Source organism: Pseudoliparis swirei, chromosome 20 (assembly GCF_029220125.1).
Source record: "Pseudoliparis swirei isolate HS2019 ecotype Mariana Trench chromosome 20, NWPU_hadal_v1, whole genome shotgun sequence".
NCBI lineage: Eukaryota > Metazoa > Chordata > Actinopteri > Perciformes > Liparidae > Pseudoliparis > Pseudoliparis swirei.
The window spans coordinates 16,344,458-16,369,700 of NC_079407.1; the positions used below are offsets into that span (position 1 = coordinate 16,344,458).

General features: G+C 42.6%; 1 protein-coding gene across 6 annotated transcripts; it reads left to right on the forward strand.

Moving 5' to 3' along the window:
* Positions 1-48: 48 nt before the first annotated feature.
* stim1a (stromal interaction molecule 1a) lies at positions 49-25,098 on the forward strand. 6 transcript variants are annotated; one of them, XM_056440727.1, is made up of 14 exons: positions 58-228; positions 1,033-1,165; positions 3,993-4,123; positions 8,822-8,936; positions 9,721-9,832; positions 10,253-10,368; positions 13,121-13,298; positions 17,984-18,161; positions 18,861-19,028; positions 19,295-19,395; positions 19,895-20,124; positions 21,456-21,519; positions 21,781-21,894; positions 22,375-25,098. In XM_056440727.1, exons 2-14 carry the CDS (start codon positions 1,045-1,047, stop codon positions 22,853-22,855), a joined length of 2,109 nt encoding a protein of 702 aa, XP_056296702.1. In that variant the 5' UTR covers positions 58-228; positions 1,033-1,044; the 3' UTR covers positions 22,856-25,098. The 6 variants fall into 6 exon arrangements, with proteins under 6 accessions (XP_056296700.1, XP_056296698.1, XP_056296701.1 ...); XM_056440725.1 differs by having other exon boundaries at positions 49-130; positions 21,456-21,894; XM_056440723.1 differs by having other exon boundaries at positions 55-228; positions 21,456-21,894.
* The last annotated feature ends 145 nt before the right edge of the window (positions 25,099-25,243 follow it).

Here is a 25,243-nt window from a genome sequence, read left to right on the forward strand (position 1 = left end):
CTAGGGGAAGAACATTGCTGGCAATAACCTGGGACTCCGATGTGTAGAGGAAGATAAGTGTCAACCACATTCTGCGGCGTTTTCTGTCTAGTCTCGGTCGGGAGAAAGACCGAGACCTTCCTCACAGGAGGTGAGTCCGCCTTGTTTCATCTCTCGAGGGACGCGGCATCTGCTGCAATGTTAACGCAGAGCTGAAGCTACAGACCTGCTAGCTCTGATACATGACAGGTAACTTTATGTTTTGTTGTAATTCAGGAGGAACAGTATCATCCAGCCTAGCTGGCGTTACAGTTGTTCTCCAGTAACGTCCCTGTTGGCTAACTTGCGGTGTCTTGTTGAATACATCCGAACCAGGCCAATAGCGGCTCGCGCAGATGTTAAATATTAACGGTGACGTGCGTCCGTTGACAATCCGACACTGACCGAAACTGAAGAAGACGAAACGACACGGAAGCGTGAGTGTGAGGGCTCGGTGGTGTTACTTCCCCTTTGTGGCTCTTCCACTTCGTTTCCTCGTTCGCAGAGATGTTTAGCTAGCTCGCGCTCGTCGGGGCTCGTCCGACATCCCTGCAGTCGCTCGCGGACCGGGGGGCTCACACGCCGGTTGCTGTTACGATCTCTTATCGCGTTATTGTTGTCCCTGAAGTGACGTGTGTTTCCAACCACCGCCAAGAAGCCCCCGACGCAGCTAAACGGACAACACGCGGGGGCGGACCGCGATAGCCAGGTACTAGCAAGCTAGCGACGATGTGCACTCATCCATTCAGGAAGAAGAGGTACACCTGACAGGTGGTCGCATGTGCCTGCAGTTGCTGTGCGTGATCTTGATGTAACTAGCCGTTTTACTCGGTGTGCTCTTAGCCGATTATTCCTCTCCATGTTAACGTGTCCTGTGTTCTAGCAGACAAAGTAGCTGCAGCGTCTTTTAAATTCCGAGCGTGGTTTAACCTCGACATAAACACTGCGAATTAATTATCTTGGGTATTATCAGAATTGTCAAGGGACTCTTCTTCTTCTTCTTCTTCTTCCCAGCACGCACCAGTCATGGAGTTCAACACATGTGTGGCCTTGTGGATATTGAGCTTCTGTCTCGTTGGAGAAAGTTGGACTGACAAACCAAGTTCACCTCCACCAGACAGTCAGATTGTTGAACACGCGGTGTCAGGTGAGTAAACAATGAGTGTATTGCATCTTTCTAATCGCCTGTTCTTGTCCACCCGTTGGGCTAAGATGACACACGAATATTCATGTACTAGTGCACACACACTATGTAGCCATGCTGAGAATAGTCCAGCTGGCATTCTCCATTAAGTCCTGTCCTCCCACTCGGATCAAGCCACATGAGGTAGTTGATCGAATGGTTAGTGGAGCACGTGCCTCAAATAATACCAATCAATATGTTAAATGACCCGCATTAAAGATTTACATTAGAACCAATCCATTGCTAATATTTCCCAACAATTTGCGGTACAATATTTACAACAAACTCTCGTTCTTTGTTACACTTTAATTTGTTTATATTAGTATAACAACATTGGCCTCAAGTTTATGCCGTCATTGAATTATATTATTATTTTTATTATTGGATTAGCCCGTATCATGCGTGTCACCAAAATACTTAACTGCGAAACAATAGCATACTCCCACAGTGGTTTACTGCATTACATTATTTAGTACAGATTTATTTACCTTTGAGTAATTTTAACAAGCAAAAAAGAAAACTATCGCTTGTTAAATGAAATCCTTTCTCACCGTGATAATCTCAACTTAATCCATATATTGAATTCACATGAATAATAACAATGGTTGTATCTGTAGAGCATATCTTGACGTACACTATGTAACCATTTGGATATGTCTGAGCAAGTTATGACAAGCTCTGCCTCAGTTTTTTTTAAGTGTACTCGTGTAAGAATTCATACCTATTTTTCAGAGTGCATAATTGTTCCATCGATTTAAATTTTTTAAGTATTGTGGGAAAATGGAAACCGTTGCGACATTGTCCACACTGCTCATACACATCTGGAGTTTGAAACAATTTTTATTATTTTGTGTCGCATGTCCCAATAGGCCAGTATGAGAAAAAAAATGGTACTTAACAGACTTGACAGTAATTCTGAACGGAGACAGATGTATAGTAACTGTTGCAGTTAAGAAGTGGCAAAGTCGTCGACATGCAGGCACACAGAATGACTTGCGTAACTTCTTGAGCTCTTAAAAAAGGCAGGCATGACTGGTATGTAAATACCTAATCCTGTGTCTCTGGAGGTTTTCAAGCCAAATAAGAAAGAGCCAGGTTGTGTGCATGGACGTGTTGCAGGGGGTAGGCTTTCACAGGGGTAACTGTCACTCTTTGTTTAACATGGGGAGTGTTAATAATTGAGCGGAACAGCCTTTTTGGTATGTGGCCTTGCTGGCTCCCGAAGGCTGAATGCTTGCATACTTTGGCTCAAAAACGGACTTTTTAAAAAACAAGAAGTTCACATTATGCATCAAGTCTTTCTAGTTCCTTTAGAAACACATAAAGCACACATTGCCGACTAGAAAAAGTGTGTTGCAGCGGTCACATGGACACAGTGACCGTTGCAGAGATGAATCTGTTTTATCTCACCGCTGAGTCAACCCTAGTCCTAACATATGGTTCTCGGAATAAATAAAACATGGATTTGTATGATAATTTGTGGGCATCAAGCTAAATGCCAGCTCAATTCAGACATGAATGCCCGCAGTTGATGATACACTGTGGGTGACATTCTTGTTGGTAAAAACCAAGCTTAGGAAGTGTGAGCAACTTCTTTCTGTTGGTAAGAAAGGCCAGCCCCCTCACTTTGCCCTCACCGCCATTTTTAGTTTCTGTGTTTATGATTTCCTGGAAATACTCAAAACATGTTTCAGATTCACTCCAACTTAATCTGCTTTAAATTCAACATTACACATTTAAGTGTATTGATATTACATGTAGGTTGCCATGCCTTTTCAAACAACTGCTAAGTATCTGCAGTAAATGCGAAACAAGGTTTCAGCTTAGTGGGAGTGGTAGCATTATCTGTGTCGGAGGATCTCTAATCCCTCAGGAAGGAGAGAGAACACAGGGCAGATGGGCTTCACGCGAGAACTGACGGCTTGCTAAATTGCTTGACTGTTTATCATGGCGACATACATTTCTGAATTCTCTATTTGATTATACCTACCCACTAAAATCCTAACGGAGGCCCTACTGTCAAAATGTTGAATACATTTGATTGTAAACAACATTTTAATGAACACACCACAATTCTTTTGTTTTTAAATAGAATTGAAATCTAAATCAACGATGGATAAAAAAAACAACGCCTCTTATAATTAGTATTATTATTAAAAGCCAATTAGGTTGCTTTTGCTTGCATTTGGTCTACAGTACAGTAGGTCCGATGTCATGGTATCGGGCTTCTTGGTAACATGACCACATTGAGAGAAAAGCTTTACATAAAGAAGGCTTTGTCTTCAGTCAAGGAATTTTGCAGTCAGTTATATTAGTGGGAGAGAGAGACGGTGTGAGTGAGAGGGAAATCCAACCTAAGACTTTGCATTCTGACTCGAAGCACAGTAGGTCAAAAATTCTGAACATTGGTGGCCATCACGGGATTAGTTGAGATATTAATGCTTCAAATTATATTAAAAAACGTGTTATGTCTGTTGCTACAGGACTGGTTCTTTCAATTTTTCATTGAAAAATATTGTTATTAGATATTGCTGAAATTGCACATTGGTGCTTCAATCTAAAAACTTCAGCCTACTCTAGTTTGATGAGGATTCATGATTAGGAATTCCAAAAAAACATCTTTTGAACAGTATTAATTCACGGTGGAGACATGTTGCAATACAAAATAGTTGCTTAATCCCCTTGAACATTGAATGAAGTCATCTCAGCTGTTGTTGATTTAGTAGTAGTAACTCTTGAGTTTCAGAAGTGCCCGTAACACCATCTCGATACGACTCTGTTTCTCCACCAGACTTATGTCGCATTGATGCGCCGCTATGCAAGGATGAGAATGGAGTTCTCAGCTACGAGTCCATCCGTAGTATCCACAAGCAGATGGATGATGATGCCAACGGCAATGTAGACGTGTCTGAGACGGACGGCGTAAGTACCACTCTAAAAAGTTAGACCCAGGAGCTGATGCGGTGTTGATATTCCGATTTGCACAGACGGAGAGGTTTACATGCATCATTATCGTAATCTGCCGTTATCGGACTCTTCAAAGTGTTTGCTGCTGAGATGGTCAGTTAATCATAGCCCCGAAATGTCCTGAACTTACTCAAAGTAAATGGAGGATTTGTCTTGTTTGCACTTCCGTTTTGTCAATAATGAACTGAATTCCCTTTATTTGTGGTTGTAACTGACATGCATGTTGTAGACATTGACGTTGCCACATCTGTTCAAACCCAACCAACAAACAATGACATGTTTGTGTTCCTTTAATCATAATGTGTGGTTTGTATTTCTGAAATGCTTGACAAATAGAAGTCAGTCATGGCTGCTTTTGTTTTCAATCCAGTGAAGTGTAATGAAAGCACCGAATACACTGTTAAAGCGGTAACATGCTCACCGTAAAGCAGATCTGTTGCTTCTCAGGCATCACTGGTGACTTTTTCTTATTAGTTGGAATGCTTCAGCAGTCCAACTCTTGTTCTTGTCTTCTTTAATAAACTTCTTTTTATTATTCTATTTCTTCCGTACCTTTTTTGTCCCTTTTCAACTCCTTCATATATTCAGCTATTTAAACAATTCAAATATTAAAAAATTCAGCTTATTCAGGATTAGATTGGAATGACTTTTCATGTTTCAAATGTTTGTATATTTAAATACTTTTATGCTATTTTTAATTCATCAGTTCCTATGTAGAAAATATTCAACTTTAAAAAGCTTACAGTATTTTCATATTTTCAGCAAATTCAGCTATTTAATTTTTCTTATGTTCAGATAGCCTTCAGCTATTATTGTATATTTTTTATCTCTTCACATTTTCAAATTATTAATTTTTTTATGGAATAAATAATGAATGGGATCCAATGGGGGAAATCTTCAAATCCGCTTCAACTTGTTCAACTTTAAAAGCTTACAATATCGGCATACATTCAGCTAAAGAAACAATTCCACCTTTAGAATGTTGACAGAAGTGTTAGCTATAACTTTATAATTCATCTTCTTTTGATAGCTCTTATAGTTATTTAATTGTAACCATTTTAGTTTCATGTGTTTTTCCGCTCCTCCTGGACTTTACAATGGGTGTGTGTGTGGGACCTTAGAGCTGTGACGTCATCGCTAGAGGGGACAGCTGCGTCAGGATCAAGCGGAAATTATTTTTGTAAATCGTCACTACGGCCATAATTATTACTCTTTAGGCATAATTTTTTGATAAAGTAGTAGGGAATCTTGTGCTTGTCGTAGACATGTGACTATGGAATCCAACAGTTTCCCAGATTTTTCTAGAGAAGCCTTAAAGAGGGAGGAAGTCCACCTTTCTGCTCAGTCATCTCCATTGTAATTCTGAGCACCTTTCAACTTTTTTGACGCAAACAGGAACATTTTCTGAACTAAGATTAAACTCTCATTTCTTAACCTAAAAAATATTTAAGGACATGTAAACGTTCACACAAGCCTTGAGCATCTCCTAATCTAGACGTCTTTAGGATCGGAGTTATGGTTCTCTCTCAAATCCAAATGTTCTGACAGGCTGCTTTCCTCAGAATCTGAGCTGTCTCTCAGTCACACAGGTGTTTCACGTTAGGCTAATCAGTGGCAGATCTCACACACAATCTTGTTGATCATACATTTTGAACCCCCCCCCCCCTCACACAGACTAACGTTTGTGCGTGCGTGTGTGGCCGCGTGCGCGCGCGTGTGTCTATATGTGGAGAGATATTAGAAGAGCACCAGCATCAGACTTTCTCAGGTCTCATTTAACCCACAAAAATAACAAACATATCGGCGCGTTCGGCTCAATCTTTCCTCTCTATTGATATTACTATTTTGGTGAATTGATCTTTTTTTTTTTGACAGGGTTTAACAAATGCTTTTGTAGAAAATCCACTCAGTGTTTAGATTGTCTATCCTTCACTCTGGTTTCTCCCTCTCTTTCTTTATTTATCTTTCTCCTTCTGACTCTAAATTTCTTTCTCTCTCTTGATCTCACATCTGACTTTTCCCCCTCTCTCTCATTTCTTGGATTGTGATTCATATCTTTGAATATTTAGAAGTTAAAGTTTTGCTTATCTTTTTCAGTTATACATTTCCACCCAATATGTTTGTGCTTCAACATTTTCAGCAGGAAGTTTCCCTTTTTGATATGTTCAGATGTTTAAGCTATGTTCAGCCTATTATCTGTTGGCAGCTATTTTAAGCTATGTTCAGCTTTAAAACATTTTTTATTTCAGCTAAATTCAGACATTTTCAGTTATTCATTTCATATTTCAGCTATTTCCAGACATTTTCAGTTATTCATTTCATATTTCAGCTATTTCCAGACATTTTCAGTTATTCATTTCATATTTCAGATATTTCCAGACATTTTCAGTTATTCATTTCATATTTCAGCTATTTTCAGCTTTAAAAAAAAGATATTTCCAGACATTTTCAGTTAATCATTTCATATTTCAGCTATTTTCAGAAATGTTCAGTTATTCATTTCATATTTCAGCTATGTTCAGACATTTTCAGTTATTCATTTCATATTCAGCTATTTTCAAACCTTTTTCAGCAATTTTGTTTTTACTTTTCAGCTTCAAGCTTTCAAATGTTAGCATTCCAACGCATTTTCAGAAGGAAATGCATTTTCTAGTTTATTTTATTAATGCAAAACATAGGACCAATAACAAAAGTATACAGAACGAAACAAACAACAACAACAATAATAAAATAATAAAAAAGGAAAACAACTTATAAACTAGGTCCCTTCTGGAGCCCCATTTCACTTTGATTCTGTCTGTTGCACGTGGTTGAGGCCAGACCAAAGTGGTCTCGGCTTAAGAAGAGGCACTTGCTATGCAAATACCCCAAAGGCAAAAAATCAAGTGCGGAACAGTGAGCATGTGTAATGGCTTTGAGTCGAGAGAAAGAAAGCTCTAGGAGCACTTCAAGACAGTAGTCTGACTTCCTGTTGTCATTAGGGATGGGTATCGTTTGGGTTTTTTCCGATACCGGTGCTAAACCGGTACTTTTAAAACGATACTGGTGCCTAAACGGTGCCTGAACCGATACTTCTTTTTTTTTAAATGCACAATGAGGACATTAAAAACCTCTTCGGCCATATTCCCTGCAGAAGCCGTTATCATGGAGCACCGACACACAATGGATATCACTGTTAACATACACAATATATGTTCTCCATTATATGATGTGATATGTATCGTCATGTGCAGACCTTATAGGGTTAATCCTGTCACTGTTTTGATGGGCAAAGAGAACAACCAATCAGAGGTACTGAAGATGACACGTGACAAATAAAGCTTTGCTTCTGACAGCGAGAGTTACACTGAAACAAAGTGACGCCCCACGCTCTTTATTCCTCCGTCATTATATTCCCGGTAACACCGGGTATACAGCCGGGACCGCTGGACATCAACACATCTGCTAGCAGACTGTCACGCTCGTAGCTCGTAGCTAGCGCTAGCTACGAGCTAGCTTAAACATGGTTATAATGGCTAATTTATTATTTCTTGGCCTATTTTTATGAATGCAAGACTTGCAATCAACGTTTCGGTACTAATCTGAGTTCCGGCTGCTCGTCATCATCGGTCTCCACGTGTTCAGGGGACCGGTGACGGTCTCCCCGTCGCGTCCAGCTTGACGCTGGTGTGCCCCACACGGGTTCACGCAGTCACACACGGCGCAGCCTCCGCTCTCAAAGTTAAATGATAGGCTATCGTAACCTGCTGACAGGACGGAGTCACCTGAGAAGTTCACAACAATAGTTTTTTTCAATTTCAATCGGCTCAGGCACCGGAAAGAAGCACCGAAATGTGCGTTGCGTTTCGGTCCGGGTAATACCGGTTGTATTGGAACCGGTACCATATTGGCACCGGGTTTCGGTACCCAACCCTAGTTGTCATACAGTGATTCATGAAAAAGGATAGCTGATTTCTTAATGACGAAGATCAAAGTCTGCATCTGACTATTAACAAAAAGCTTCAGGTCTTGGCTAAATTAAACAGTTCCTGCTTATGAATATTTCTTCAGGAGTTTGATATTTCACCTGCAGCACAGACTATTTCTCTACCCTGTAGTGATCCTCCCACACAATTCTATAAAGAATGAAAGGCATCACGCATCATGACTTATCACTGACCACTCATGTTGCATGAGTTGGCTTCTGTGGGAGTGTAAGATGTGATGCATGTGACCGAGTTGGCCGACAATATAGTGGGCAACCAGGTGTGTGGATCCATTGACCAATGGATGACCACTACAATGAGGGAGGAAATGGAATTTAGGGTGTCTTACATATATATATATAAAAAATGTATGGCACACTAAATTCCATTTCCTCACTGTGTATGTGTATGTTTGACATACTTGAAGTAAAAGTTCAACATTTGGGGAAAGGCTTTTGTTAGCAGCCACCTGGAGTCTATGATGGTCCTCAGATATTTTCGCCACTTAATTTGACAGTCGCCACCTAAAATTGTGAAGCTTACTTATATATTTGCCTCTCGAAACATTTGTAATAAACACTCATGGTAATTTACCTACGTAACCCACACGGTCTGGTCTTGAACATTAAAAAAACGTGTGCAAATTGGATTCTTTGTAACTACAACACGCGTCCTTGTCATTCTGCAGTTCCTGAGAGAAGATCTAAACTACCATGACCCAAAGGCCAAGCATAACACCTTCCACGGGGACGACCAGTTCATCAGTGTGGAGGACTTGTGGAACACATGGAAGGGCTCTGAAGGTACTGCTTTGAGGCATTTTACTTCTTGTCTCTTTGGATGTTGGTCTAAACGGCAGTAATAGCCAGTCATATGGATATTCTGTATTATCTTCTTACTCACCCAACAAAAGAGCAATGCAGTTGGTTTCGGTGACATGGCAAGCAAAGTGCAGTCTACTTATCAGCTCCAGCCAGTAACCGAGTGGGACACCATTGACTCTGTCAGCACAACATTCACACACGCTCCCCTCCTGCTGCCTATCTGTTCAGCCGGGCTAGTGTGTACTCTGAGAGCACCCATGTTTCACACCCCTTCTAGCTGCCGTTCTCCCCCCCTTTTTTTGCTCATAGGACTGATTTATCGTGCATTGCAGTTTCTCAGTAAGCTCTGGAGGTTTTGAGGCAGGAAGCTGTGGTTTTGTTTGCGAGAACACGTTAAGAGTCAGCCCACACTGCTGATGCTCTTCCAGGAGCTAGGGAGTGTATTTCCCTTCCCCAGGTATTACTCTGGGCAAGCCAATGTATGCTCTGCAATAGGATACCTCCATAGATCACTCCGGATTCGGCTGCACATGATCATATAATATAATGTCTCGCTGTATAAACGGTGCATTTAAAGAATGTTATGATAAAGGCTACAGGTCCATAAATACATTGTTTGCTCAATATAGATGTGAACACCCTCAAACATCAAAAGATAAAAGTCAGCTGTCAATCAGGGGGACATTGTAGCCATGTTGCCTAATCTGGACTGCATGAGAATCAAGGAGCTCTGTAACTGTTTTTATTTATTTTTCCCCCCCAGTGTATAATTGGACAGTGGATGAGATGGTGGACTGGCTCATCACCTACGTGGAACTGCCCCAATATGTGGATGCCTTTCGCAAGATGAATTTCAATGGAAGTGTCATGCCAAGGTAGGTCTCCAAATAAAAAGTGCCCCAAATAAGTTGTGGTTTATATAAAATTGCTACGACTTTTTGTACTCGGATTTTTTTTTTACATACTTTAATGAAAGGGAAAATATGCAAGCTACACATTGTATCCCTGGCAACACGAAAGCACAATGTAGGAATGATGGCAACATATAATTCACTTGATGCAACTTGATTAGTGCCAGCGACTCAATCCTATTTCCACTACTTCTTTATAAGTCATTACATTTCCCGATTCTAATCAGTCAGTTGTCTTGCATGTACTGTAATTCCCCCAACTGGTTTCTCTTCTGACCATTCGATTATGTGTACAGGGGTCACATTACACATGGCTCAGAATGGATTACAACCGTTGCTCTTCCTTCCTTGTGTTGCAAAATGACTGCGTCTGTTCTCTCTCAGGCTCGCCGTGAAGAACACCACTCTGACTCTCGCTATTCTGAAGATTCTGGATCGCAGCCATGTGCAAAAGTTGCAGCTCAAATCTTTGGACACTGTACTGTTTGGAGCACCCCTGAGTATGTGACACTTTTTATTTTGATTCATACCCTCATTAATACAACATCAAAGTGTTTATTCTAGATGATTTACAACCCTTACTGGAGATGATGAGGGCGAGGGGGGGGTTATTATCTCTTTTATCAAAGTTTTATTTGTCTTTTATTTTTTTCTGTTTGATAAGCAGGATGTCTGAAAATCTTGTCAGCTAATTCAGTAACATTTGGTGAAAAGGCTTGAAACCTATTTGAATGATAAAACAAACACCCACACTGTAGTTTTCCATTATTGCCATTTTCATTGCGATGCCGATAAAACAAATAAAATACAATAAAACACTGTTTGTCAAGAATGCACAATCCATCAAATTAGTTTTGATACAGTTATGTGCACCCAACATGTTATTTTGAGGTATTTCAAAGACATTGCCTCATCTGCAAAATATGTTAGACCTTGTTATTTAGCATAAAACTGTTCATCAGAGAGGCATAAAACACCTTCCAAGTCGACACGTCACAGGAACAAGAGAATTGATTTGACTGTGAAACATCTGAAGGGAGTTTTGCAGGTTGTATTAGCGGCCTGTCCACTGTTGTCTGCTACTCCTTTTTCATCAGCACTTTGTCTGTGATGTGGTCTGGTTTAGTTTTTTATTTATTTCGTCACTTGTGCATCTACTCACTGATTTACTCATTTGATCACCTTCGTGTGCCCACCCTTTAATATGAGAGGCTAAACCCTGTATCAGTTTCTCCCTCTGAGTTTGAAACACCACAATGGATGGGGTGTCTCTCCGCTGTCACAACTCTCGGCAGGCTGTGCTGACATTGTGATGCAACGTTCCAGAATAACTGATTTTTTTTTTAAAGAGAAACCCAAAAAATGTATGTTAAAAGCTTTGCTACAGTTACAGGTGCATACTTATATTGTGCATTACAGAGCTAGAAGGACTGGAAATTATGGACTAGGTGTTGTGAAAATGGTATTCTATAGAGATGCATAAACTATTAATGGTGCGTAGAGATTTATCCCGACTTGAGGTTTGATCCCCTTTTCACTGGCGAACAACAAAGCTGAATAAAAAGTAACATTGCATATTGATAGGAGTGCTGATGAGGGCAGATGTATGCGATCACCAAAGAAAACGTAATGAGCCTTCATAGAAAGCCGTCATTTTCATTGAGAATCTATTGCACAGGGGGCCAGTGTGTCGCGGTCTGTGTCTGGCATGTGTCATGTGGATGAGTTTTGTTCGAGTCTTACCCGAAGGAAGACATTCGTGAGCGGTGGCTGGCTTTGACAGCCTCTTAAAGCCACGGCGTCCCACTAATAGTCAGTCTGACTCACTTTACATTGCAGCAGCATTTTAAGACACGTCTCACAATGGAGGTATCCTGATCTAGTGGACAATTGTTTAACAACGATTATGCCAAGCACATTTCCTGTTTTGTGGTTTCTGAAAGACATGCAGTGTTCACAGCTTGAGTGATGACAGAAAGCAAACTGTTTTCAGACCGATAGTGCTGTAAGAGCATTTATATAGAACCAAGAGCACGGTTGTGCATTATCTCACGGATTATGCACTGCGTCCGTTTCCTTTAATCACGCGTGCTCGGTCACGATGGAGACCCAAGACGTATTTAGCACACACGCAGTTTAATATGGTGACTTCAGCTTGGGGAGTTAAGAGGCGATGATCTCCACCAGCCTGAGAAAAGGGCAGCATTCAACAGCTGCCTCGGCGGCTGTCCTGTCCGTCACTTCTGGTTTGTTACTTTTGACACGATAGCAGGCACAGTGGGTCTGACTCTCGACTCGGATGAACCTCTGTTTGTTCTGGGCTTTCTAAGCCAGTCTTCAGGAATATGGACGGCTCTCCTGTCAGATCATTTAGCTCCGGTAGAGACTTGGTTATGTGCCTTTTATGAAGACAGCCAGTGCCATGTCAATATCAGCCAGTGGTGCAGGAGCATCTTTGTGATGAACTGTTTGAAGGTGGAATGTCCTCCTGATCATATCTAAAGAGAAACACGCCTGTACTGACCCTTTTTCTTAATGGTTTTATTTCCTTGTTGTCTCACTCCAGGAAACAGAAGTCATGATTTTTGACATCTCTTTCACCTCATTGTAGGTTTTGCAAGAAACACGTGCGGCTTGCAAGGCTTATAATTGCGGATGTTTGTCAATTGCTGCATTACATCATCAAATGTCCAAACGTTACAATGGGTTTAATTTGACTGTTGTAAAAGCTCTGCAGGCCTGAGAGTTGACCTGAAACATATCCGCTTTCTAGCTGCTGTGACTTTCCTACACTAAGAATCTCTGACAGTGACATCATGGCAGAATACTCACTCTTAAGTTATTATTAGGCTTTGGTTCATAATAGCCCCTCATGTTTATCAAATGGTTATTATAGTTGCCATTGTTTGGTTTTCTGTGCATGTTTATTAGCATTGGTTACCAGACTGAAATAGGCTGTGTTAAGCTGGCTTTGTCCCGGTCTTTTGCACTCGGCCCCTCTCACCGCAACCTGAACTTGTGCGACTGGCTCTTCTATTTGTGTCACTCCACAACACTTGCTGTATGTCTAGGCCATGTTCAAACACAAGCTTCACCCCACATCCATGTGAAGCTTGTTTATTGTCAGCAGCTTCATCTTATGAGCTAACTCTAAATTGCCTGTTTGAAGAGATCCACTTCTGTAGGTTCATCATATGATTTTGATGTTCATTGCCATGCTAAAGTAACTCCTCTTCTTTATTTTTCCGTCAGTGAATAGACATAGCCACTTGAAGGACTTCATGCTGGTGGTGTCAATAGTCATCGGCATGGGTGGCTGCTGGTTTGCCTACATCCAGAACCGCTACTCTAAGGATCATATGAAGAAGATGATGACGGACCTGGACGGCCTGCAGCGAGCTGAACAAAGTCTGCATGACCTGCAACAGAAGTGAGGGTTTTTCCCACCACCCACACAAACTGTTAAACTCTACAGGAAGTACTGTTCTGTGCACACATACCATTAGTTTACACATAAAGCACAGCTTTCTCTCTGTTTTCATATTAGAACTTTTAAACATTCAACAAATACAATAATACTCATCATCTTCTTGTCTACACAGTATAGGTCTCAAACTCTACCGTAAACTGACCGCAAGCCAATGTTGATAAATCATGATTGGTAACTTGCATCAGCCTGTGCTGGACTGGCAATGCCGTTGCCTGTGTTGCATGTGGGGCAGTGTTCCTCACACACCCCTCATTGACCTATTTTATCCCCCGACACTCTGGCCTTCAGCTGTAAACGTAATATTGAACTAATTAATCCGACTCAATTCTGCTATGAACAGCATTTTCTTCTCTGTTACAAGTTTGATTGCGAGATGAAGACTACAGCCTCACTCCTTAACTATAAAGCTTTTGGTGAGTGAAATGGCGCCCTTGCTTTTTCCCCCTGAAGTATTTATTCTGTTGGTTTAAGCAGGAATCAATTCAGATGAGGTGGCGTGTCGGGAATCCTGCCAGTCAAGGATTTTACAATGCAAATTAGAATTTGCATAGAGTGGTTCTCAAGCCTATCTATGCTCTATATTACCTGTCATTAGTCGTTAGTTTCACAGCATTGCATGTATAGAGCCACATTGTTCAAAAACGGGAAGTACAAAATAAAAAAAAGGGTTGCGCTGCACTATGATTCAGACCTTTAGACTACTGACTATACTGTAGGATATGAATTGACTAAACGAGTCATTGAAATTACATTTAACCATTCACTTATACGAAAAGCTTGTCTGAAAAGATAGATATCATTTACATATGTGCATGATTCAAGGAAATATAAGTGTCTTGGCGTGCTGTTTGAACAGCTGGAAAGGTATTTCGGCGAGTTTGTACAAGTCTCCAATCTGGAGGTGTCATGAGTAGCTGCTTGGGCCATCTTGGATGCTTCTGACTCTGCTGCCACACAGCATTGTATTCACAAGCGAACTCCCAAGTGCAATGTTTTCATTTCCACACAGACGTGAAAGGGCAGAAAATAAACCGAAAAGTAAAAATGTGCTTTGTGTTGGTGGCTAATCTAATATAGCCTTCCAAAGTCGTTCATCGTCAGTGATATGGATATTGAAGGTATTTCTTATCTAATTAGACAAATTGTATATAACAATAGCAGACAGACACTGATCTCGGTATCGTATGCCGCTGCATCGCATCAGTTTCATCAGCTGAGTGTGAAGAACACCAGGGTCTGTCTGTCTGGCTCCCACATGTTCCAGTGGAGTCACAGGACGGCACGGTTATCTGTTCTATGAAGCACATGCTTCAGTTCAAGGCGTGCAGTTATGCTACTTACATTAATTGCATATCAATACTTTCATATTTTCTCAGTTTAGTGGCCACTGTTGTTCCTCAGCCCTCACTTGTGATTCGAAGCATACGTTTCCTTTCCTCGTCCTTCAGTGCGTGGAGCCAGCTGAGGTGACTGTCACATGGTATACTCCCCCCTGGGGGCCTTGCTTCAGGAACCTAATCAACACTGATCTCTGGAATACTTTGTCTTTCATAGATTTTAAGTCTGCACTGTTTCCTCTTATTCCTTTTAAAGGAAACTCAAACGCACTGTAATCTCAAGCACAGGTCAGGCTTGTTGTTTTTTTACTCTAGACGCTGCACAGGTAGTGCCATCAAATTGTCTCTTTCTTTAGCTGCTGATGCGTCTGTAATTCCAAGTATTTCTGACTAATCTGCTCCCGAGGCTGCTTCACATCATTTGTGCCATCGGTGTGTTGGTATTGGGGATATGGATTTGGGTCTTGATACTTGGGCACACTGAGCTGAGAGATGAGCTGTTCCTGTGCTGGAGGCAGCAAAAGGTTCGTGACCCTCGTCCCCCACATGAGTTACTCTCTGTCATCTGGCTGTGTAGTCGACACACGGAGCTGAAACGTGACACGCTCTGATGACTCTAGCAAATGGAATGTAAAGACACGACGACCATTTCGCTGACTGAACTCACACGGGTGTTTGTGTTGGCTTTGGATTATTTTGTCTATCCAGTAAAACCTTATCCTGTTGCACTGCAGTATCTCAGTCATGGCTCCCATGTTTGCATATGTATACTATAGATATGTAGAGTGTTTCCTTCTTGGAGCAGGACAATAGGAGAGTGGAAAAAAATGTGTTTGTAGGACCAGCCTCCTTGATGCCGATCAGAAGAGCCATTGACCGCTCCATTAGGGACAAACCGTTGAGGTCAAACTCTGTTCCTCTTCCAGACTGCCACCCGAGTCTGTTTTCTCCGAGGCTTTACACCTGTGAAAACACACCTGGCAACTTCTCGGTTAGCTCCGTCGTTTCTTTCTTGCAAAGATAATTGCTCATACTTCATTCTCCTCTGCAGATTAAACCACATCGCTTTTGTGCACGCGTTATGCAGCGTACCACAACTCCCCATAGCTTTATATTTCCAATCCCCAAAAATATGGCTCTTATTGAGCATTACAGTCTGTTTTATCTGCTGTAATTCAGTCGTGTTGTGCAACCGCATGACAATCGAATCAGTGAGAGCTCAGAGAAATGGAAAGACGCATGGCACTTGTGTCTCACAAAGTAGAAGATGTCAGATGATGCATAATGATTTTAAAAGTCCCATTAATTATACTGGGGTTTTCTTTAGCTTGTGTATTAACCTTGTGTAATTCATAATAGAAAATGTTACGCAGTCAAGTTAACCTATTTATCTTCTGCCAAAAGCAGACGACTAAGGTGCTTCGACTTTTCAGAGTTGGTGTTAAGCATTAAAGTGCAATAAATAAACAGCCAGTTACTGTGGCTGTGGGAAGGGATATTAAATTATACGGTAGGTCAGTGTGACCAACCAGAAGAGACCATCTCATTTGGCTTGTGTTTTTGGAGCGGAGGGAGAGAGCGAGGTTTGTCCTCTGTCTTTAGCCGTGCTTTCTTCCTGATCCCGGCTGCCAGCTGCTTTCTTTCCACACCTCCAAGTCGACCCTGTGGTGGGATCAAGTAGCCCGGCCCTGTCATGGCGGCCCTGTTGGGAGACAGTGGGAGGAGGCTTTGACTGGAGCTGCGTTGCCTTTTTTTTACGATGCCGCAGCCTCTGCCTCACTGGTGGGAGACGGTGTGAAGCACGACTGCTGCTTGTTCTGCATTTGGATTGAGGTGTGGTCGTGTGCAGACAGACTGGTGACTGTGTTGGTCACTTCTCTTTGTTTACCTTCTCCTGCGACGTCTGCAGAGACAATCTGTCTGCGGCCTGTGAGCCGTGCATTGTAGGTCAGGTGAAACGACATTTGTCGTCTTTTCGCTGCCAGTGCCTCAGAATGTAAACTTGAGAATGACAAAGGTCGGGGTCGATGGCATGAGCAGGACCGCCAGCCACCCACATTTTTCCATCGCAAGCTTTCTGGATCGCCTTTCATTTCTCTGGTCCCTCTGCTGGTGTTTGGCCTGACGAGAGGAGGGTGCTTCTCCCTACTGACGGAAATGTGGTACTGCATCCTGCCCTTTTTTTAAAAATATGTGATTTTTGTATGCCTCCGTGCTCGTCAGACATCGGCAATATATGTTTGGCTTGCAACATCTCAAACACCCGGAGAGAATGTCTTCTGTTAAAAATAAAAAAATAAACGTTCATCTGGAATCAAATCTGGATGAAGTCATTAGACTTTGGATGTCAAAGGTCACTGTGACCTCATGTCCGTCCAATATTTGCAATATCTTAGCAACACCAAATTTGGCACAACGGTCAAGGTCACGATGAACTCCCAGAAATTGTTTTGTTTTTTATTTAAATGCTAGTTTCGATAAAGTGATGACATTTAGAGAGACATGGATGTCCGAAGACATAAAACCACAAGGCACTAAATCTAGTATTATTGTAGATCTGTTGTGTTATCAGTGACAGTGTTGCACGTAACAGTATTCCCATGTCCTCATAAGTGCTTAGCCTGATGAGGGACTGTTTAATCCAAAGTCCATTGTATTATCACCTAAGAATCCCCATATTGGGTTTACAGATCAAATTCAACTTTTTTATTTCTTGGTTTAAATGATTTTAATTTATATTCTGTTTCTACATACCTATGTATCACACTCGTTGTGCTTAGACAAGTTTATGCATTAAAACAACTGCATACATGATTTTATAAAGTTAAATAAAAAAAGAGGGGCTTGTCACCCATTTCGTAATTGTATAAAGCTTTGACATGCCCCTCTTTTTTTTAAAGTAGCCTTTTTTTTGGGGGCCTAAAAATACCCAGAGAACAAACCAACACATGATACTCCTGGAGCACTGGGCACCACAATGAACTGTTCTAAAGTTACACCATGGCAGCTGTTCTCCTTCTTCTCTCTGATGTCAGTTTATTGTGAGCTGCCTAGCAGCTGGCCACGGCGCTCTGCTCTACATGTTAGCCATTGTTTCCGGTGATTCATAGATGATGCAAGTCTTTAGATTCCACAAATACATGGTACTCTCATGCGTACACGTCATGCCTACCCACAGACCCTGGCAACTACGACGCTATGTTTCTTTGTGCATCCATATTAAGCGGCTAAAGATGATGGAGAAAAAGTCAGATATTTGATTATTTTTGTTGCCCTCATTGTTTTCAGGCTGCAGATCGCCCAGGAGGAGCACCGCACAGTGGAAGTGGAGAAGGTGAACCTGGAGCAGAAGCTGAGGGATGAGATCAACGCAGCAAAGCAGGAAGCCTACCGCCTGAGGGAGCTGCGGGAGGGCACGGAGAACGAACTGAGTCGCCAGAAATACGCTGAAGAAGAGTTGGATCAGGTAGCTGCAAAGTGACGAATGCGATTTGAACATGGAGTTTGTCGGTAAGCACACAAAGAAGGAGCAGTGGAAGTCAGCGGATAGTGTGAACTTTCAAGGTGGCAACTGCGCAGTATGTTTTTGCGTTTTTATCAAATTCACACTGGCGATCGTATCCATACGCCCACTGCAGCTTGGGTCCATTCGGAGTTTGGCACAAACGGCACAACACATCCCACACAAGTAAATAAAACACATGAGTGTTTGCTTGCCGGACTATCACAGTGATCTAATTCCGACACTTTTGTCATTCGGAAATACGGTGAGAAATTAGAAAAATGCAGGGCTTACGGATTCAGTGTAGTTTCAAGACGCTTAGAGGCAAGTGTTAAGATCCATCAGTCCATAAATGTAAAATGGGTTTTGGAGTTTGTAGGATTGAGACGTGCTCGTCTTTTGTGTGTGTGCTGTATACAACTTCGTGAAGTTGGGTGTTCGTTGACTCGTATGAAATTAGTAAGATTTGTTCTTTAAATAGCACATTCCTGTCTTTTCCACACACTATTTTTACATTTTGGTTTGAAAATTTCCCAAATGTTTAATTCTCCTATTCACAAAATCATAAAGTCTCAAAAAGACAATCTTTATCAAGAACGTGCTGCTAGATAATCTAAAGGTAATCAATGCCTTGGTTTTAATGCGTCACCTCATGCTTGACAGGTGCGCATGGCGTTGAAGAAGGCAGAGAAGGAGTTGGAGTCCCGGAGAAGATGGTCACCGCCAGAGTCCCTCCAGAAGTGGCTGCAGCTCACCCACGAGGTGGAGGTGCAGTACTACAACATCAAGAAGCAAAATGCTGAAAAGCAGCTCCTGGTGGCCAAAGAAGGGGTAAGCATGTAAAACCTAAAAGGGAATGTAAATGACGGATTATGATTTTAGATTAGCCTCTTCAAAATATCTGAACCGAAAATATTGTATATATTTCAGTTGTTGTGTAAAAAACAATTAGAGTAAACTTTAGAGCAGCCTCATCCAGTCATCTGGAAGGTGGTGTGTTTTGTAATACTCATTGGACTGTTGTGCCTGGGATCAAGGTTCACATTCAGCATGTGTGGAGAATGTCAACACAGCATTCTGGTCATTTGTGTTCACAGGCGGAGAAAATAAAGAAAAAGAGGAACACTCTGTTTGGGACTTTCCACGTGGCTCACAGCTCCTGTCTGGATGACGTGGACCACAAAATACTGACTGCAAAGTAAGTCAGAGATGGTAATTGTAGAGTACATTTTAAAAGAGTTTTAGAAAACAAGCAGCATTTTTATTTGTGAAAACACAAGTAAATTTAGCCCCATTGGAAGAGGATTTACATTACAGAGGAGGGGGGGGTGGGGTAATAAAGTATTGGCTGCACACTGTAATATGACTCCTCGTTGTGGACAGCATTTTAACAATCCCAAAATGCCAGGATGTGGCCTGTAATAGACATGGCCGTTCTGTGAGACTGCCAGAGCCCCATCACCACCAGTAGCTGACATTAAATGAGCGCTTCCTCCGATTGATCGCTTTTTCTTCTTTTGTTGTATTGGTTCCCAAACAGGCCGATATGTGGGCGCTAATATTTGTCTATCAGATTGCCAATACCATTTCCCGACTTATTTTTTCTTTGGATATTATGTCTCTTTAGAAGGTGATGATAAGTTACTTCTCCTCTTGAGTTAATTGTCCTCTCCTTGTTTTACCTCATTCATTTGCAGACAAGCCCTGGGGGAGGTGACGGCTGCTCTGCGGGAGCGGCTTCACCGTTGGCAGCAGATCGAGATCATCACACGTTTTACCATCGTCAACAACCCAGGCCTTCCTTCTCTCACCTCGTCCCTCAACCTCGACTCCAACTTCATGGCCGGCAGAGCTACGCCTCAGCACTTCATCATGTCTGACGACATGGACGACTTGGATGAGGATATCGTGCCTGGAAATCTGCAATGTAAGAGTTCATATGAATCTCTTGGCAGTTATGGGGGAGGTAGCAAACGAACCCCGAAACTCTCCAAGGCTCTGCTGGGAAAATCCAAAAATATGTCGACATGATTATTTGGACTTTTTTTTTTTTTTATGCTACAATTGCATGAATTTGTGCTTGTTGCCTCCCTGGTGATGGAGGTCGTGAGGGTCACGCATGTCTCCAGTTGAATGAGTGTTGTTTTACATTTGTCTAATTGTAAATGTTTTGTTCTATTGCACACAATTCCATTTCATGCTTTTTTGTTGGTGGTTCTCATTTTGGATAAAAGTGTTACTGTGACCCTCTGTCTATAAGGGAACCTGAACTGAATCCTGTGACCTCTGGAAATTGAAATGTCAAAAATACACCTGAATGAGAACAAGTTCTTGTGCTGATCTTATTGGAATGGTTGTGTCCTACGGTGCTGCAGACCTTTTCCATTGGATTCTGGTCAGACCACTGCAACCAAAAAGATCAAATGCAGTCGGTGCCCATTATAACTCTTATTTAGCTTTAAAAATACACAATAAAAAAAACCAATCCTTATGTAAAAAAAACAACTTGTTTTTTTCATTGCAGAGGTCTTGGAGAAACACATCTGGCACATCTTTAGCTCAAAGAAACCAATTCTGATGACTGTAATGCTCATATGCTTTATAATTGACTTCTTATTACGGCAAATCTGTTTCTGCAGAATCCTATTCTGACCAAAATAGTGAGTGACTTTTAAGCGCTCCGTGTCTCACTGCCCCACCTCTCTGGCGCTTGGCTCCCACCGCCGTCTCGCTGGGCCAACCACAGACGACTGCTGGGACGGCGAGCCGGCGACCTGCGGTCCGTCGATTCAGACTGTCGGCACATGTGGAAATATCCTAGTCGGCCGTTTATTCACGCCCCATGCGAGTCCTCGGTCTGCCGGCGCTCCCTCCTCCCGAGACTCAAAGCCCCGCGGCGCTGTGACGGGTTCTCGCTGGACGCTACGATGCAGATGGACTCGGCCGAAAGAGAAACGACTCCACGCTGCGTTCCTCTGACCTCCCCCGAGTTGCTTGCTTGTCACATCTACCCTCTCTAAGTATCTCGTCACCACCCAGTGCACTCCTTTCTCCCAGAGTGATTTGTCACAATATTTGTTGAATATATTTTATTAATTCAAACCAGATATCTTTTTTTTTGCAAACGCCATCACTTTTTGATTGATTTCATATTTGTGCTTTTGAGAAGCGGAGAGAAAATGCTGGTGCTGAGTATCTTCCCACTCGCCTCGCCCGTCTTCACAAGTGGTTGTTGATGATGCTGTTTTGTGCCCACAGCTCCCAGTATGATGTCCCTGCGCCAACGCCACATTGACCCCCAGCTGGCCATGGCCTCCCAGAGGTTGGTAGAGAGTTGCCTGTTGGTGGGGCAGCAGGGGGCGGGAACCCTCTACCCGTCCAGGGCTCGGGGCCCCCTCAGGCAGTCGCAGTCGTTCGGGCAGCTGGATTGTCTCCCTCTGCCGCCCCTTTACTCGGCCGTGTCTCACCCCTCCATCGTCTGTACCTCCAACCTAAACCCTCATTCCCAGTCCTCCTTGAACTCCTCTTCCCACTGCTTACCCAGCTCTGTGGGTGGCATCGAAGCCCCCCATTCCTCCCATAGATATGCTTCTTTCCAGCCCATGGATCCCATCCCCGATTTCACCTTCTCTGACGTCTCCAGAGCACGCCCGTCACACAGCGACAGCTTCGGGTACCCGTCTCCTTCCGAGCGCATGTGCGTGGATGCGTTTTAGTTTTACACCACCTGTGCATCAAAGCATGGGCATCGTCATTTTTCCATCTTTAGTGTGTTCAATTTCTTTCACATCATTGCACCTAACGTGGCAGAACAGAATCCCCACACATATTTTTCAACCTCCTGTGTTTCTGTTTCTTTGCCTGCACAACTAACTGGTGTGGCGTTTGCAGGCTGCGTCCTGCTTGTGTCCAGTGCTTTGCAGGCGTAGTAGACCAACCCCAGCATGCACGTATTCCACATGAATAATAATAATAACTTTATTTATATAGCACCTTGAAAAACAATGTTTACAAAGTGCTCCACAAAAGAGTCAAAGCCAAACAATTGGAACATCAAGAAACCAATATTACATTTACAAGTATATTTAAAATTAAATGGATCACTCAAAAGCTGCTCTATAATGTGTCTGGGTTATTGTCCTCGTTTCCTCTGACTTGTGTTCCTCCCCCCCCACAGGGACCTAAACCGCTCTGACTCCGAGTCCTCCCTGTCCCTCTCTCAAGTTGGTGATCGGCTCTCTGCCTACAGCTCCAAAGGCCACCTGGTCAAGCCCGCCGCCCTCCTTCACGACACCGCCTCTCTGTACGCTCACACGCCCAACGGAGGGAACCGCGTTCACGAGGTCGGGCCTCCGGAGCCCGCCCACGACAGCCCCATCCTCATGAAGAAGATGTACGGCACGGAGCAGTCGCCCAGCCCGGGAGAGGTCAACAGTCTGTCGGAGTCCTCCCGCTCGCTCAGCCCCAACTCCACGGAACCCGACACGCCGTCGCCGACCGGAGGGCAACCGGCGGCGAAGGGAAGCAGCCGCATCCCACAGCTGTCCTCCAAGAAGAGCCCGCTGGAGGAGGACAGCGGCTCCACGGGAGAAGACACCGATTCCACCGCCAGCCGCAAGAAACACACCTTCAAGATCTTCAAGAAGCAGAAGAAATGAGGGCCGTGTGAACTCCAGGCGGTTAAAGCCGCGTGATCGTGTTCCTCTGGTCTGTTTTAGAAACGAGGTTCGAGGGGTCGTCCGAGGTCAGATGATGGCACGATTTGTTGCCGGTACGACACCTACGCTAAAGGAACTGTGGGAGCAACCAGCTGTTGGGTTTAATCTGTGTATTGGGTCGATGTGGGTAGGTTTGTATATTGGAATGTAAAGTATTATTTATTCAGCAGTCTCCAAGAGACATGTCTCCCGGTTGTTTTTTCTTTCTTGTTCTCCAATCTATAACATTGTGCATGCCTTCCGTTTAGTTTGACTGCTCCTCGAATGCCCGTCGTGTTTGCGTGGTTCTTGTCCTTAACCTGCCTCGACAACACTTGATGTTTCATTTATTACCGCCTATCGTCCAAGTCCAAAGTCAATGTGCGCTCACTTTGACTCACTGAGTTGTTTGTTTTTATTGATGGTGACATGTTTGTTTGTCTCTTGTCGTCTTCTTCTCGGCAGAGCAAATGGCACATTCAAGAGACCCTCAGGCTGTCGCGGTCTGACTCGTTTGACAGCCAACAGGAAGTTTAAATAGTGATCAAGTTCAGCAAAAGTAGCTTTTTGGTTTGAGTTATATTCCCTAGAAGTGTAAAACAAATGCTTATTAACGATTTGATTTCATCCAAGAGCACCCGGGTGGCATCACCTCGTGTACATCGAGCTTAACGTGAGCTAACTCGTAATTTACAAAGGGACCATCAAATGCAGCATCAGACCGTTTGCGTTATTTTTATTATATCATTGTTGAGTGTAAAAGAAAAGCGGCTTTGCTTCAATGTCCAGCTTTTAAATAATACAAACAAATCTAAACACTGATTCATATTTGGATTAACACATGTCTATATAGGTGTTTGAATTTCCTGGATTGAAGTGTTTTAAGTACCAAACACATAATTACCAATGAAATTGTGTGACGAACATTTATCTGGCTTTGACCATTATAGGATACTATTTTGGAGAAAGTGGACAATACATACCAATAAAAAGAAAAGAATCAAAGAATTTAACTCCAAGCACTTGAAGCACATTTTTATTCAGCTTTTGATTAAAAGTGAACTTGTTTTCAAAGATTAAAAGATAAATGGTATCCTCCATATAAACTGGCTGTGAGTTTAACTTTGATTTGGCTCTGCTGTCCTCTGTCTCGTTTATCTTTTGGTGGCCAATGAGAAGTTTACGTCAGTGTCAGTAAGAGATGGGTGCTGGTGAGGGCTACAGCTAAGAGGCAACATCATTTGCTCTGTAAGATGGACATGTTCAAGTTGCAGCCACTTTGTAATCCACCTTTTATGAAGATTTGGACCAATTCCATCACGTTTCAAATGACTGTGAGGGCTTTGTTTGCAGGGGGTTAAGCCCGACATATGTGATGCATATAAATACAGTATGTCTATACATCACATACTGTATGTCTGCATCACATACTGTATGTGATAATACATACTGTATTTCTACATCACATACGGTATCTATATGCATACCGTATGTGAAGTACGTCCTGACTTTACACTGATTGTCCAAGGGTATTGTTGCTGTGACAGTATCATCAGTACAGTATGTTAATGTGTTACAGATAATGGTCAGATTACCACAACGTTGTGCCCGTTTTAATATCGACAGCTTCTTATGAGCACAGAACTATGCATCAGTAGTTGTAGGTGATGACTAGAGTAGTAAGGACGCCAGTACTCTTAGGGTGCTCCTTAGGGTGCTCCTGACCGATGAACAACCAACAAGTGCTTCAAAAGACAGTCGGCCTCCCCAGCCTCATCACGTAACAGGTGCTTTGGACGCGCAAGACATGTTTGGATATTTTATTTTACAAACCAGCTTTTAAAAAAAAACTTTTTAATTGTAATTTGTACCTTTTCTTTTGCACGACAGAGCTGTAAATGGATTATGCCATCTGAGTGTGTGCGAGCGCACGTGTGTGTGTGTCCGTCTGCTTCTAGGATAATGCATTGTAATGTCGATGCATGTCAACCGCAGTAGCACAACCTACATCGGGTTCAAAGAGTGGTTCAGCTTTAACTCGTCACGAGCCATTCTACTTAGTTTCCTTCTCTTTTAGTTTGAGCTTCTATTTATGAATACAAACAGTATATTTGTACAGGGAAAATGATAATGTTGCATCTTCTGTGACGGTCCAGACCTTTACGGCACTCCTGCATGATAGCAATAAACTATTTTGAATGAAAGATGAGCCGATTTGTCGTGGACATTGCACCACATGCGACACAACACGAAGGACAACACTTTCCATCTTTAGATGACTTAAAGAATATTCTCTTCAATGGAATTTCTCAAAGATCAAAGATCAAGTTTGCCCCGAAACAAAGAACT